At 41.1% G+C, this 15,309-nt stretch overlaps 1 protein-coding gene across 1 annotated transcript in view; it reads left to right on the top strand.

Annotated features, from left to right (window-relative positions):
• Window positions 1–15,309, top strand: part of ARFGEF2 (ARF guanine nucleotide exchange factor 2) — a 98,300-nt gene that overhangs the window by 49,734 nt on the left and 33,257 nt on the right. The window contains exons 19-25 of the mRNA XM_004430294.3: window positions 113–264; window positions 1,349–1,477; window positions 2,531–2,689; window positions 5,910–6,057; window positions 7,450–7,549; window positions 11,861–11,901; window positions 12,004–12,173. Coding sequence (XP_004430351.1) covers window positions 113–264; window positions 1,349–1,477; window positions 2,531–2,689; window positions 5,910–6,057; window positions 7,450–7,549; window positions 11,861–11,901; window positions 12,004–12,173 — 899 coding nt within the window. The remainder of the gene's footprint in view (window positions 1–112; window positions 265–1,348; window positions 1,478–2,530; window positions 2,690–5,909; window positions 6,058–7,449; window positions 7,550–11,860; window positions 11,902–12,003; window positions 12,174–15,309) is intronic.

Below are 15,309 nucleotides of genomic sequence, written 5' to 3'. Positions count from 1 at the left end.
GACTTATGAGGTGGTTGAGAGGATTCATGAGTTAATCACTGTAAATCTTTTGAAACAGTGCCTGACACATAGCAAACAGTGAGTGTTAGCTGCTGTTATTATTTCTTTGTAGATGTAGCTAGTGAAAAGCAGCGACGGCTGCTGTACAATTTGGAGATGGAGCAAATGGCTAAAACAGCCAAAGCTCTGATGGAGGCTGTGAGCCACGCCAAAGCCCCGTTTACAAGTGCCACTCACTTGGACCACGTCCGGCCAATGTTCAAAGTGAGTATCCTGAGAAATCAGGATGTGCTAAGCCTGATTCTGGAGTTGACCAGCTGGAGGCTAACCAGCCAGTTTGTAACAGTGAAGAGATTAAGGAGAGGAAAGGCCAAGTCCGAGTGTTTCTTTCTGAACAGCGACTAAAGCAAGTCCTTCCTAGAAGCCCTCTGAGATGCTGGGGACATGCCCGCACTGGCCATAAAGCACAGGCTCTCCAGGCAGAATGTCTGGGTTGAGTCCTGCCTTTGCCACCTTGTAGCTCTGTGAGCCTAGTCAGGTTACGCACCCTCTGTTCATCATCTGTAAAATGGAGCTAAATACAGGGTTGCTGTAAGGGCTGCTGGGGGGATTGACTGAATTAATAATTATCCAGGCAAGAGAGACAGTTGTGTTGTGTCCTCTCACCTCAGGGGCCTCAAGGTTAGTTTATCAGATGATCAGGTGGACGTGAAGGTCTCTCTGTTTTTAAAATGTCTAGAAAAGATACACGTTCTATATACATAGCTCTCATTTTTCTCTAAGGTGTTTTTATAGTAACTGTTAATATCCTGTCAGTTGATCACTTCTAGATTTTTGTGAGCTTTTATTTTCAGGGAATTCGCAAGAAAATTGGAGGAAAAGTAAAGTCTAAATAATTTGGATTAGGAACCTTACAGTAAACTAAGTTTATAGAACATAAGTTGTTTATAGGTTTTATTTTGCATGCCAACCTCTGATTGGTAATGGCTGCCTCCTGCACTGTGTAAAGAAGGATTGGGTCTTGAGCCCTGAATAGACTCAGCAGGGAGTGGGATCTCTGATTGATTAGTGATGTCTGCCATGAGCACAGGTAGACACAGTAATGGCACACTAGCCACGTATTTACCATCCTTCCTTTTGAACTGTACGTTTAGTAAATGGCGTATCTGTAGTGACAGCTTTGACCACAGTTTAGGAGGAACGGCTTAATATTGTGGATGGAATAGATTGAAATCAAAATCACAGTGAACTTGTCATCCTGGCTATGCTCATAATTAGCAGCGTGGCGTCTAAGTGCTCTTTCCGCACTGAAATTCTAGACGTTATTGAAACCTTCCTTCCTTGGTAGCTGGTGTGGACACCGCTGTTGGCAGCCTATAGCATTGGACTGCAGAACTGTGATGACACTGAAGTGGCCTCGCTGTGTCTGGAAGGCATCCGATGTGCAATCCGGATTGCCTGCATCTTTGGAATGCAGGTGGGTGTAAGTCAGCAAAGCCCTAGAGATGCTGGTGGGCTGTGTTCTTTTAGATTTAGCAAAACTTAGAAACTATCAGGCATTTCCATTAGCCAAAAGGTCTCAGCAAACTCTTTACTCATGCCCACTGAGAAGAAGCCCACAGATTTGTGCTGGCAGCAGCCACATTAGGGGAAAAAATTGGAGATGTGGATTAAAACCTTCTTTGGAGGTAAGTGGGGTCCAGCTACTTGATTAGATTTGACAAAACAGCCTTCCTATCCTCTGCCTAACTTGCCTGCCCTGGTGCTAAAAATATTATTTTTCCTTTTAAGATCAGTTTTTATTATCATTTTCCTTATTTACAGGTCTTCTTTGGGGGAAACAAATAGTCCAATGCAAAATGAATATGTCTGTAAACTTTTTGAAATTTTCAACAATTCAAGCAAATAACAAAATACAGTTCTCCAACCGTTAGGAAATCAGGAAGTTGTCAATCCCATGCGTTGTTTTCTAAGTCAGTAAGAATTTGCACCCATTTACTTTGAAAAACTCAATCCCCTGTTCCCGTTTATTTTACAGTTAGACGTTTTCTTTTCTATCAAGACCACAGGCTTCTACATCAGACAGTCTGGGTTTCAGAACCCAGTGCTGCCACTTCTCTAGTCATGTGACATTGGCCCAGCTAACTTCTCTCTTAGACACCCTTTATCTCCTCATTTGCAAACTTGAAAAAAGGGATCTACCTTACGGGATTGTTGCCGATAGTAGAATTTATGTAACAATCTTAGCATTCAGCAGTTCCTCACCTGCTCCTTCCAAAGGTAATGGAACATAAGTTTGAAGTCATTTGGAAAGGAGAGGGCTAGTTCTCAAACGGGGTGTGTAGGGAGCCTCAGTGGGATGTTCTGATAAGCAGGACACCAGCGTGGAATAACCGGCCTGTTACTATTCAGGAAGCCTGTCGATGTGTGTGCAGAAGGCATCAGAGAAGCCCAGTGCACAGTCCCATAGGTGTGAAAACAGTCGTGCTGAGGGTGGAATCTCAGTGTTCTCTCTTGGGCTTCGTTACAGCTGGAACGAGATGCCTACGTTCAGGCTCTTGCTCGCTTCTCCCTGCTGACGGCCAGCTCCAGCATCACAGAAATGAAGCAGAAGAACATTGATACCATAAAGACGCTGATTACGGTGGCTCATACCGATGGCAACTACCTTGGGAATTCCTGGCACGAGGTGTGTGTCTATTTGAAAGCCTGGTAATTGCCTTTTCTTAGTTAGGATGACTCCCAGCATTCCTTTTATTCAGTGTCAGTCTCTCCTTGGCCGATTCCATTTTCATGAAGTCAAGCCTAACTTAACTCTGGGTTTTCTCTCACCCACAAATACCTCATGTCTCAAAGTGAGACTCTCTCGGGCTGTGGTGGGTGAAATGCGGTCACATGCACTGCCTCACGACATGCTCCCGTACCCACCGGCCAGTGTCCACAGAGTGCGCTTCTGTTGCAGCAACTTTCTTGCCACATTAGCGCCACTTTTCCCAAGTCCTTACGCACCTCCTGGGAGCTTTTACCAGCAGTGAGTAGATTTCAGACAAAGCCAGGAGCCTGATTTCTCTCCTGATTGTATCTAAAAAGAAATGGTCGACATTTACAGTGAGCCATTAGGAGATTGCCATGGGTTCACATTTTTATTTAACTAAACACTATTCTTAAGATTCTCACCTAAGGAAGTACTTATGTGTACAAATGTGTTTGAAATGTCATTCGTCAAAATTTTAGTTGTTCTAGGGGAAGGATTGGATTAGAAACAGCCTAGACATCCCAAGAATGAGAGATTGCTCTTTTTAAAAAAAAGTACTGTACACCATTCCTTAGAATGTTATGTGGCCATGTAAAATGATGTTGCTGAACGGAGAGACAAGCAGACATTTGTGTTCCCTGATGGAAGTACACAATACCCCTAAGAGATGTTTTTGGCCAAAACTCAAATCTGAATCGATTCAAGTCTCTACTGCCAGTTTACAGAAACTACAGGGGACAGAGGAGCATGTAAATGTTGTCATGAGAATGCAGTCTGCAAACTCTAGGATATGACAGACCCTCAGAGCAAATGGCCAGGTTCCTTAGCAGACAAATTGCAAGAAAAATAGTAGGTGGAGGGGGGACCTATGGATTGAAAGAAACTGTAGAGAAAAAAGATAAAGGTGTTATTAAAGAGTATCTAATGTTGTGGGAACATGGTCACAGTATATTAAATAAAAAGTCATCATAAAACATTGCGAGGTATCATTCCTTGTGCCAAACATACACTGAGAATCAGATTTGAAAGGATAAACAAAAATGTTAACATCCTGAGTGGTGGAATTATGGAGGTGATTTATTTTCTTCTTTTTTACCTTAAATTATAATTTCTACTTTCTCTACCATCTACATGTATTACTTTTTGTTTTAGAGAGAAAACTATAAAAGAGTAGAGATAAGAGTGTGGAGAGTGATAGGGACTGTGATGACCTAGAAATAAAATTGCTATCAACTGCCTCCCCCACGGGGACCCAGTAGTTAAGGGGAAGGGCCTGGAGCCGGCCTGCTGGGTTCCCATCCAGGTACCCACCTCTTCCTCCCGTATGGCAGGGCAGGTTACTTAGTCTGTGAGCCTCACCTTCCTCCTCTGTACAACCTTTGTGGGGTGGTTGTGAGAATGTAAGGAGTTAATATGTGGAAAAGGACTTAGATTAGAACTGTGTTTGGCAAGTAGTAAAAACTCAGTAGCTGTGAGCTGTTATCATCATCATCGCACTTACCTTTGTCCCTTTTCACCCTGCCTTTCCTTTCTCTATCACAACTCTGAGGATTCCATATTAGAAAAGGTGGAGGTTTTGGGGGGAGAGGGGGTGTAAGTTGTCAAGGTTTTTTTAGTTGTATGTTTTCTTAAGAAATAATTTCCTGTCTTCTGAGGAGTCACAGTACTGAGTGAATCAATCAATAGCTGCTTTCTTTTTTTTTAAACCTGAGAGGTATGATCAATGTGGCACTCCTGCTGGTTGCCAAGTGTTGCAGCTCCTGGAAATGTTAAAAATGAATTAACCACCTATTTGCTGGTCAGAAACCTTGAGAAATCAAGTTGGAGCCAAATAAGTCCTTGGCCGCAAGTGTTGTTAACGTATTTGAGATTCCAGGTGTCCCCAGCTTCTGGAAAAAGGAGGGTATAGTAGTTTACTGGTAATTTAATAATATCATGCTGTGTGGAGACATGAGAGGATGGCTCTCTTTGGTAGAATTAAGTACCTTTCTCAAGGAAAAATTCTCAGCGGTGCTCAGTGGTATAGTGGAGTCCTGTGCTCTGGGATTGAATTGTAAGGGTCACTGTGAAAGGCAGAACTCCACTTTAGTCAGAAGTTCCCATGAAAATTCCTTAGGAAGGGTTTACCTGGAGATCTGCATGCTGAACCTCAGTAAGTTTCATGCAGCCAGTTTTTCCTCCAGTAGAAGTTGAGAACAATTTTTGTTTCTTTAGGGAAGCTGCAGGTGAGAGAGGGCTTGTGTGCAGTTATGCATTCTCGAGCACCAGAACCACCCCGTAAGGCTGGAAGATACAGTCTTTTCTCCCACTGCATGCCCGTTCTAGGTCACATTCTTATACATTCAGTTAACCAGATAATAATCACCAGCTATTTTAAGTGCTGGGGATGCAGCAGTGAACAAGATAGGGTTAATGCCCTGCTGGCACTTAAGGTAGAGAAAAAACTAATAAATGTATGGCATAGTGCCAAAAAGTGGGAAGTGCTAAGAAAAAAAAATATGTGACCAGGGAATGATGATGGGGACGGTGTGTGATGTCACTCTTCACAGGGTGGTCAAGAGAGGTCTCTCTGAGGGACATACGTCTGAGCTGGGAGTCTAAGGAGCGAGCAAGGGAAGAGCATAAGGAATGTGTTCCAGGCATAAGGAACAGCATATGCAAAGGCTCTGGGGTAGGACCAGACGTGTCAAGTTAAAAGAGCAGCAGGGAGGCCATGGAGGCTAGTGTGTTGTGTCTGAGAATAGAGTAGAAGGGGGGTGGGGCTGGTTAAGTCAATCTAGATGATGTGCTTACTGAGTGGCATTGTGAATGGAATGCCCTGTTCCAATCAAGTACTTTTTCTTTCTTTACTGAGCACTTATTAAATTTGTATAATTAAACATCTATATGGAATAATTCCATTGTACCAGCTTTTCTTTTGCTCATTTTTTCTTTCCCTTTTTAATAGTTTGAAAAAAAAAAGTGAAGTTTGTCTTCCAGACCACACTCCACGTGGGTTGCCTACCCAGGACCAGGGAAGCCATTCTAAGACCCTCAGATTTTATTCTCACCTGAAAAGCTGTTGTGTTTCAAAGAACTCTTAATGACTCAGATTACAGGGCCCTTTTCAGGCTATGAAGTGGCACCTCATTTCCTCACGCCTTCTTTTCATTAGATCTTGAAATGCATCAGCCAGCTGGAGCTCGCTCAGCTGATAGGAACCGGTGTGAAGACCCGCTACCTGTCTGGGTCTGGGCGTGAAAGAGAAGGGAGCCTGAAGGGCCACACGTTGGCGGGAGAAGAGTTTATGGGCCTCGGCCTCGGTAAGACACCGGGCCCCACAGCTGGCCATCATGGATTCGCAAGTTAACCGGAATGAAACATTTCCTGTCTCATCAGGACTGCCACGTAAACCAATCTTTCTTATGTGCCAGCTGACAGTATGTTTATTAGTGGAAGTGGAAGTGCTGCTTCAGCTCCCTTAGTTATGATTAAACTGTTGAGTAAATGCCTATTTTATCAAAATCAACAGGGTGCATTACTTTTCTTTCTATACTCGTAGCTATATTGGGGGAAAAGTCATTTGCTTTAGAAAGGCTACAGTTTTAGTACCTGGTATTAGACGTGTGGGTATGTGTGTGTCTAGATTTTAAAAGGTAAATTCAACATCTCTTCCATGTTCGTTTGTGGGGCTTTTATGAAACAGTATTCTTATGAAAGTAGAATTATTTCTGGCTGTTGAATTGAGAGACTCTCCTGTTAGTGACATAACATAATAATAGTAAGTAGGGTAAACAAACATGCCAGGCCACATTCTAAGCACTCAGTTTATATATTTTAACTCATTTAATCTTTGTAACAACTCAATGAGATTGGGACTATTATCATCCCCATTTGTAAATGAGGAAAGTGAGGCATGGGGGTGAAGTGACTTGAGCAAGGTCACACTGCAAGGAAGTGGCAGAGGTAGATTTCAAACCCACGCCATCTGATTGCCAAGAGCAGGCTCCTAGGTCCCACGTACAGTGGTTGGAATAGTACAGTATAATGATTGAAAGCATGGACTCTGAAAATGGGGGGATGTAACAGCACCTACTTCTTAGGGTGCATGTGAGGATGACTGGAGTGGAATGCTGGAAAGCACCAAACATTCTGCAGGTGTAAGCCATTACTTGTTCTAGAAGTTCTGGGTTAGTATTGGATTAAATTGAATTTATTTTTCTAAATATAAGCATTTAATACCATAAAAATGTAACAGAGTGTTAGGAAAGGGAGATGGTTAGTATAAACAAAGGGAGCTTGTGTTAAGAATGTGTTTGAGGGCCAGCCCTGGGGGCCTAGTGGTTAAGTACGGCACGCTCTGCCTTGACGGCTGGGGTTTGGTTCCTGGGCGCAGACCTACACCACTTGTCTGTCAGTGGCTATCCTGTGGTGGTGGCTCACATAAAAAGAAAAATGAGGAACATTGGCAACAGATGTTAGGTCAGGGCAAATCTTCCTCAGCAAGAACAAACAAACAGAGAATGTATTTTAAATGCCAAATGCCAGAACCTAAGTTTAATTTTATTCTGTCATCAGTTGAGGGGTTTTTTTGCCTGCAGACCATTCTCATTTATGTCTCTTGTCTCTGCATATTCTGTGATGCCACAGAATTTCTTTGTTCTAAATACTTGATTGGTTTTGAAGCCCTGTTGGTTCTGTGCCTTGTGTTTCAGGTAATTTGGTGAGTGGCGGAGTGGATAAAAGACAGATGGCCAGCTTCCAGGAATCGGTTGGTGAGACCAGCTCACAGAGTGTGGTCGTAGCTGTAGACAGGTAATAATTCTGTTCTCCAGTGAAGCTGGACTACCCGGTGGCTAGGCACCCTCTATGTACCTACTGGGTATGAATGATTCCTAATTTGTTTAACTATTGTGTTGTGAGCTCCAGATCACTCAAACTAAGAAAGATTAAAAGTGGCACACGTGATCCACAACTGCTAATAACCTTTGCATTCATTTGAATTTTGACCTTGAATTGTATCATCATGACCTTTTAAGAAAAATTATAACTTTAACATTGTGACCAGATTATGTCAAAAACAAGAGTTTTTGCTGGTGCTGATGTTTTAAATTACCTTGTTTCCTTAGGAGAAATTACTTTGTGGAAAATTTCAAGGGTTTAAGATTTAAAACCTACCCATGAGTGAGAGTTGGCCAAGTTGACCGTTTCTATTTCTTTTTCCTCAAAACCTTTCCATTATTTCTGTTTACTTGAAACTTGACCAAAAGATCCAGGAGAAATATAGATCTTCTTATTTGAAGATATTCATTAGGTACCAGTGCTTAAAATATGAATTTTCTTAAAATCAACAAACTTCTGAAAATTCTGAAAATTAACATTGAATAATCATGTACATTGCTGTTCATTTGGTTAATGACCTATCCCAGTGCATTAAATATAGGCAGTTTTGAGATGGTAGCGGTATGGAATTGTTCACATAGCATGTATTGCTCTCAAATGGCCCTCTTAGTATTCTAAACTCATCAGTGTGTTTTGGTTACCTTGCTCCTATCGCTTCTCTGCTTGTCTCCAACAGAGATGTCTGTAACGTACTCTTGATGTGTTTTCCTTACTGTTTTCAGTTAGGTTTAAGCTAATAGAACAAAATGTTTATTCTTCCTTAACCACACTTATTTCTCTCCTGTTTCTCTGCCTTGCCAGATAGTGGACAATAGCAGTCTTATCCAGCACTTTTCTGCATGCTGTTACATTTTTAAAAATTGAGATATAATTCACATACCACTAGATTTATTTTTTTTAAATGTACAATTCAGTGGGTTTTAGCATATTCGGAGTTGTCCAATCATCACTGCAATCTAATTTCAGAGGATTTTTATCACTCCATAAAGAAGTCCCATTCTTATTAGCAATCACTCCCCATTTCCTCCCCCGCCGGTCCCTGTAACCATTAATCTACTTTGTGTCTTTATAGATTTGCCGATTCTGGACATTGTTGAATTGTCTATTTCTCCCTTTCAGTTCTATCTTTTTTTGCCTCATGATTTGGGGGCTCTGTTGTTAGAGGCGTATATGTTTATGTTTTCTTGACAGATTAAACCTTTTATCATTATAAAATGTTCTTTGTCTCTAATAATGATTTCTGTTTTAAGTTTATTTTGTCTAATATTAGTACAGCTACTATAGCTCTCTTTTGGTTACTGTTTGCATATTATATCTTTTTCCATACTTTTAGTTTCAACATATTTGTGTCTTTGAATCTAAAGAGAGTCTCTTCAGATAGCGTATAGTTGGGCCATGTTTATTTTAATCCATTCTGCCAGTCTCTTCCTTTGGATTGGAGTGTTTAATCCATTTACATTTAATGTAATTGCTGGTAGGTCGGATTTATATCTGCTATTTTTAAGTATGTGTTATGTCTTTTTTGTTCCCCTATTCCTCTATCATTGCTACCTTCTTTTATGTTAAATAGATATTTTATAGTGCATCATTTTACTTTTCTTGCCATTTCTTTTACTATATTTTGAGTTATTTTCTTACTGATTGCCTTAGGGGTTATGATTAATAACAACTTAACTTTTAACATTCTACTTTGAGTTAATATCAACTTAATTTCAATAGTCTGAAAAATCTTGGCTCCTATATAGCTTCATTTTCTGCCCCCTCCTTTGTGCCGTTATTGTCGTACAAATTCTGTCTTTATATATGTATGCCCATCCACACAGATTTATAGTTATTACTGTTTACAGTTGTCTTTTAAGTTGATAGATAAAATGAGTTACAAACAAAAAATACATTAACATTATCTTTTGTATTTCCCTATGTAGTAGCCTTTACCCGTACTTTTTATTTCTTCGTATGATTCTGTGTTATTATCTAGTATCCTTTCATTTCAGCCTGAAGAACTTCCTTTAGTATTTCTTGTAGGGCAGATCAGTTAGCAATTAATTGTCTGAGTTTTTGTTTATCTCAGAATATTTTAATTTCTCCTTCAGTTTTGAAGGTTAGTTTAGCTGGACATAGAAATCTTGGCTGATGGTCTTCATTTCAGCGCCTTGAATATGTTATCCCACTGCTTTTGGCCTCTGATTTCTGATGAGAAATCATTTGTGAATCTTATTCGGGATCCCTTATATGTGATGAGTCTGTTCTGTTGGTACTTTCGAGATTCTCGCATTGTCTTTGGCTTTCAAAAGTTTGATTATGATATGCCTGAATGTGGATCTTTGAGTTTATCGTACTTGGATTTTGTTGAGCCTCTTGGATGTATAGATTGTTGTTGTTCATCAAATTTGGGAAGTTTTTAGGCATTTTTTGTTCAAAAATTCTTTCAGCGTCTTTCTTTCCTCCCTTTTTAAGACTCCTATTATGTGTGTGTTGGTATACACTTGATGGTGTCCCACAGGTCTCTGAGGCTCTGTTCATTTTTTTAAATTCTTTTTTATTTCTGTCCATCACATTGAATAACCTCGTTTGACTTGTCTTCAAGTTCACTAATTCTTTTGTCAGCTCAGAACTGCTGTTGAGCCCCTCCAGTGAGTTTTGTATTTCAGGTTTATAATTGTCAACTCCAGAATTTGTATTTGGTTCTTTTTTATTATTTCCATGTGTTTATTAATATTCTCTATTTGGTGAGACATTGTTCTCATACTTTCCTTTAGTTGTGTAAACATATTTAAAATAACTAACTTAAAAACTTTGTCTAGTAACACCTGGGCTTCCTCCAGGACAGTTGCTGTTGTTCTTTTTCTAGGAACAGGCCATCCTTTCTTGTTTCTTTGTATGTCTTGCAATTTTTTGTTGAAAACTAGACATTTTAAATAATATAATACTATAATTATAATGCCATTATAATTATATAATAGTAATGTAAATCTTTGGATATCAGATTCCCTACCTCCCACCCAGGGTATATTGTTGTTGTTGTCATTGCTATTTGTTTATTTAGTGACTTTCCTGAACTAATTATATAAAGTTTATATTCCTTTTGCAGGTGGCCACTGTCTGCTCAGTTATCTTTAGTGGTCAGCTAAGAATTAGACAGAGATTTCCTAAAATGCCAGGGACCGTTAAGTCTCCCAGCCTTTGCTGAGGGGTTCTGTGTGCATTTTGAGGTGCTCCATTGATGCTCAGGCAAGCAGTTTACAACTCTGCCTCTGCCTTCACCTCTTGCTGATGTAGAGCCTTAACGCCAGCCAAAGATGACAGCTTAGAGCCTTCTCATATCTTTCTTGGGGATGTGCAAAGCCTTACACAGGAAACAGCTGTCTCGAATCCCAGGGATATGTTGGAGCTTTTTAAAGCCTCCTCTGGACAACTCATTCCCAGCTTTTCCTTTTAACTTTCTGGCCAGGTCCTTATTTGTCCCAATTGTTATTGCCATCTCAGGTAGCTGCAGAATTAAACAGTTGCTATTGATTGTTTTCGATAAAAAGCTTCCATTTGCACTGAATGAGGTCTGAGTCGGGTCAAATAAAGACAAATCCTGCAAATGGGTATTTCCAGGGTACTGCCAGGCAGGTCAAATCATGTCAGTTCTCTGAGAATGGTGTTTTAGGGGAATTCCAAGACTGTTCTGTTGTCTTCAGTAGCTACTAAGCTGCTGGTTTCACAGTTACTGTGACTTTGAAGCTATTGGTTTTCGAGCCTCCTGTGGAGCTGGGAGAGGGTCATGGAAATAGGCCACCATAAAATGCCACAACGTTCATTATTCATACCAAGATTCAGCCATTTTTCTTAAATAAGTATTTTTACAAGCCTTTGGTAATTTCCCGAGTTCAGTTCTGAAAAAGTTGATTTCGGTAATTCTTTGCCAGTTTTTTTCTTGCTCTTGGGGAGAAGCAACTTTTTGGAGGTCCTCACTCTGCCACTCCCTCTGTTGTGACATCACATGCTGTTATATTTTGACTCTCTTCCCCTCCTTTTGATGTGTTACTCTCTGTTTCTATCAGTATAGGCATTTCTGGTCTCAACTCAGTTCGTCGACCTGTTCTATATCTCTATTGCATCATCATTTATGTTAGTCATTGTGCCAGACCTGAAATGTTTCTTTTCTGCCTTTTCTAAGTGTTTGAAATTGAAACTGCAGCTTCCAAATCTAATTTTTATTTTATTATATCTTCCTAGAATTTTTACTGGATCTACCAGACTGGATGGGAATGCGATAGGTATGTATATGACTTACCTGTGACAACTACAGAAGCCTCATGTTGTGACTGTCTGACTGTTACTAACGAGGCCTCGCATATGTTGTTGGGTCTGGCCTCTAGTTGACTTCGTCCGCTGGCTGTGTGCCGTGTCCATGGACGAGCTGGCTTCCCCCCACCATCCCCGCATGTTCAGCTTGCAGAAGATTGTGGAGATATCCTACTACAACATGAATCGGATCCGACTGCAGTGGTCCCGAATATGGCATGTGATTGGAGATCATTTCAATAAGGTAACTCTTCAGATTCAAAAACCACTCCATCAGTGTCCAAAAAAGGGTAGGCAACTAAATTTGAAAAAGAAGTGATCGAAGGTTTAGGTACCTATAATTCATTTTCCCTGTAGAGTCAAGGATAGCTCGATGGGAGTAGTAGCATACTTACATACTGATAGAACTCATGGAGAATGAATTAAAAATCCGGTGGTATTGAGAGTACTTTAATATCCCATATCCAGGATGTAGGCTACCACCACAAAAATCATTATAGTCTCTGGACAAATATATTGGTGTTGGAAAGCATTGCAAAATCCTGAAGTGCCTTCTCAGTGACCAAAGACTAGTTATGTTCGATATAGTTTCACTATTAAACGTCACTACTACTTGTATTCTGGCTTCCATTGCCAGCACTCTTCTGAAACCTTTGTCGAGGAAACCAACATTTATTTTTAAATCAGAAACAAGCCCGAGACTTCTCTGTTCTAAAATTGACAACTACTGAGAGAAAACCGGACTAAACTTCTTTCTCTCCATTAGGGGTTTCATTATATACGTGTGGACACACGCACACATATATTGAACAAATAAAAAGAAATGTATGTATCTGTGATGTCATGTGCCTCTTAAGGGAAAAGTTAATAGCTTAGTAACACTGTTTCCTACCAAAACACATTTCATGATTTCAAAAAAATTTTCTCAGGCCTGGAGATAAAGAGTTCTAATACAGATGCTTAAAAATAGTGTTAGTAAAAAACACTAATAGTAAAAAATTTATCCAAAAGAGAATTGCTCTCTCTACATTGAGTAGAATAAAATCATAAAAAGTAGTCTGCACTGGTATATAGAACAAGCAGTAGAGTGCTGGTAAATGATTTGTAGCATCTGCCCATTTCTGTGGAGTAAATACCCCACCATGACTGATTCAAAGCTAGCAATATGATGTCACTAAATTCGGGTGAAGGAAGAGTTGGGCACTGTTGGCTCTTATGGGCAGCTGCTAGCCTGCTCCAGGACTCCACTGAAATAGGGCATTGTCAGATGGAGTCTTGCTTCTGCCTTGGCACATCAGCTAATCAGAGTAATCAGAATTCTTTGTTTCCCTATCAGCCCAAAGTAAGGTACCTCACAGCACACCATCTGTTTAACAGACTCTGAGTGCCTTGTACCAGGTAGTGGGCGATGGGGTCCCTGCCCTCGTGGAGCTCACTCATGTTGTGTGATGAAGTAACTGATGGTAAAGGGTCAGGCAGTGCAGTGTGTCAGGCCTCTCTGGAGGTGACCTTCCATCAGAACCTTCAGTGAGGAGACAGCCACAAGAGCCTGCAGATGACCCAGAGCAGCTGTTTGTTGAGTGAATGGTAACACTGTCATCTAAAGTAATCCACTAACTCAGCAACCGTCTTTCCCACTATCCCGGGTAAATAAATTCTTAGTGGATCAGCTGACATAATTGATGTAAACTTGCTTGAGAAAGAAAAAATGAACCATCACCATTACTGTATCTTGTATTCTTTTTTTTTTTTTTTTAATTTTATTTATTTATTTTTCCCCCAAAGCCCGAGTAGATAGTTGCATGTCATAGCTGCACATCCTTCTAGTTGCTGTATGTGGGACGCGGCCTCAGCATGGCCGGAGAAGCAGTGTGTCGGTGCGCGCCCGGGATCCGAACCCGGGCCGCCAGCAGCGGAGCGCGCGCACTTAACCGCTAAGCCACGGGACTGGCCCTGTATCTTGTATTCTTGTCACAGCCTGTGACAGCTAAGCTAGAACAAACCTTGCTCATGTATTCCACAAGATCTTTTGGCTGACAGCTGTGGAATCCTTTTTTCTCTCAAAAACGATTATCCAGAAGTGTCTTGGTGAACATTTCCCAACTCTTCTAAGTCTAGATTTCATATTCAGGGAGACTTGTTTTTTGAGGGAGAACATCAGTTTGTACAGGCACACCTCGGAGATGTTGTGGGTTCAGTTCCAGACCATTGCAGTAAGGTGAGCCACACAGATTTTTTGGTTTCCCAGTGCATATAAAAGTAATGTTTACAGTATACTGTAATCTATTAAGTGTGCAATAGCATTGTGTCTAAAAAACAATGTACATATCTTAATTAAAAAATTCTATATTGAGCCAGCCCTGATGGCCTAGTGGTTAAATTTTTTTTTTAATTTTTATTTATTTATTTATTTTCCCCAAAGCCCCAGTAGATAGTTGTATGTCATAGCTGCACATCCTTCTAGTTGCTGTATGTGGGACGCGGCCTCAGCATGACTGGAGAAGCGGTGCATCAGTGCGTGCCTGGGATCTGAACCCGGGCCGCCAGCAGTGGAGCGCTCACACTTAACTGCTAAACCACGGGGCCGGCCCTGGCCTAGTGGTTCAAGTTTCGCGTTCTCACCGCTTTGGTGGCCCGGGTTCATTTTCCAGTCTTGGAACCACACCACCCATCTGTCAGTTACCATGCTGTGGCAGGAGCTCACATAGAAGAACTAGAGGGACTTAGAACTAGGATATACAACCATGCACTGGAGCTTTGGGGAGGGGGAAAAAAAAAGAGGGAAGGTTGGCAACAGATGTTAGCTCGGGGCAAATCTTTCCCTGCCAAAAAAAATTGCTAAAAAATGCTAACCAGGGCCGGCCCTGTGGCTTGGTGGTTAAGTGCGCGCGCTGCGATGCTGGCGGCCCGGGTTTGGATCCCGGGTGCGCATCGAGGCACCACTTCTCCGTTCATCCTGAGGCCGAGTCCCACATGCAGCAACTAGAAGGATGTGCAGCTACGACACACAACTATCCACTGGGGCTTTGGGGGGAAAAAATAAAATAAATAAAATCTTTAAAAAAAAAAAAAAATGCTAACCATCACCCGAGCCTTCAACAAGTCATAATCTTTTTGCTGGTGGAGGGTCTTATAAAAAGTGCAGTATCTGCAGGGTACAATAAAGCAAGGCACAATAAAACGGGGTACGCCTGTATAAGTTATTTTTCCCACCTGCAATTCTGTTGTCAAGATTCTTTACATGCCAGTTTTCAGTTATCTCTGGGCCACTTGTGGGCAAGTTTGGGGCATAGGCTGACAGACAGTAATTAGACATTTCATGGTTGTCAACTTCCTTACAAATGTCTGTTCCATCTAATCAGTGCTCTTAGGCACACAGT

Source organism: Ceratotherium simum, chromosome 21 (genome assembly GCF_057802395.1).
Source record: "Ceratotherium simum simum isolate JZ-2026a chromosome 21, ASM5780239v1, whole genome shotgun sequence".
Lineage (NCBI taxonomy): Eukaryota > Metazoa > Chordata > Mammalia > Perissodactyla > Rhinocerotidae > Ceratotherium > Ceratotherium simum.
The sequence above is the reverse complement of the archived record's forward strand: the minus strand, read 5'-3'. Positions and strand labels throughout refer to the sequence as shown.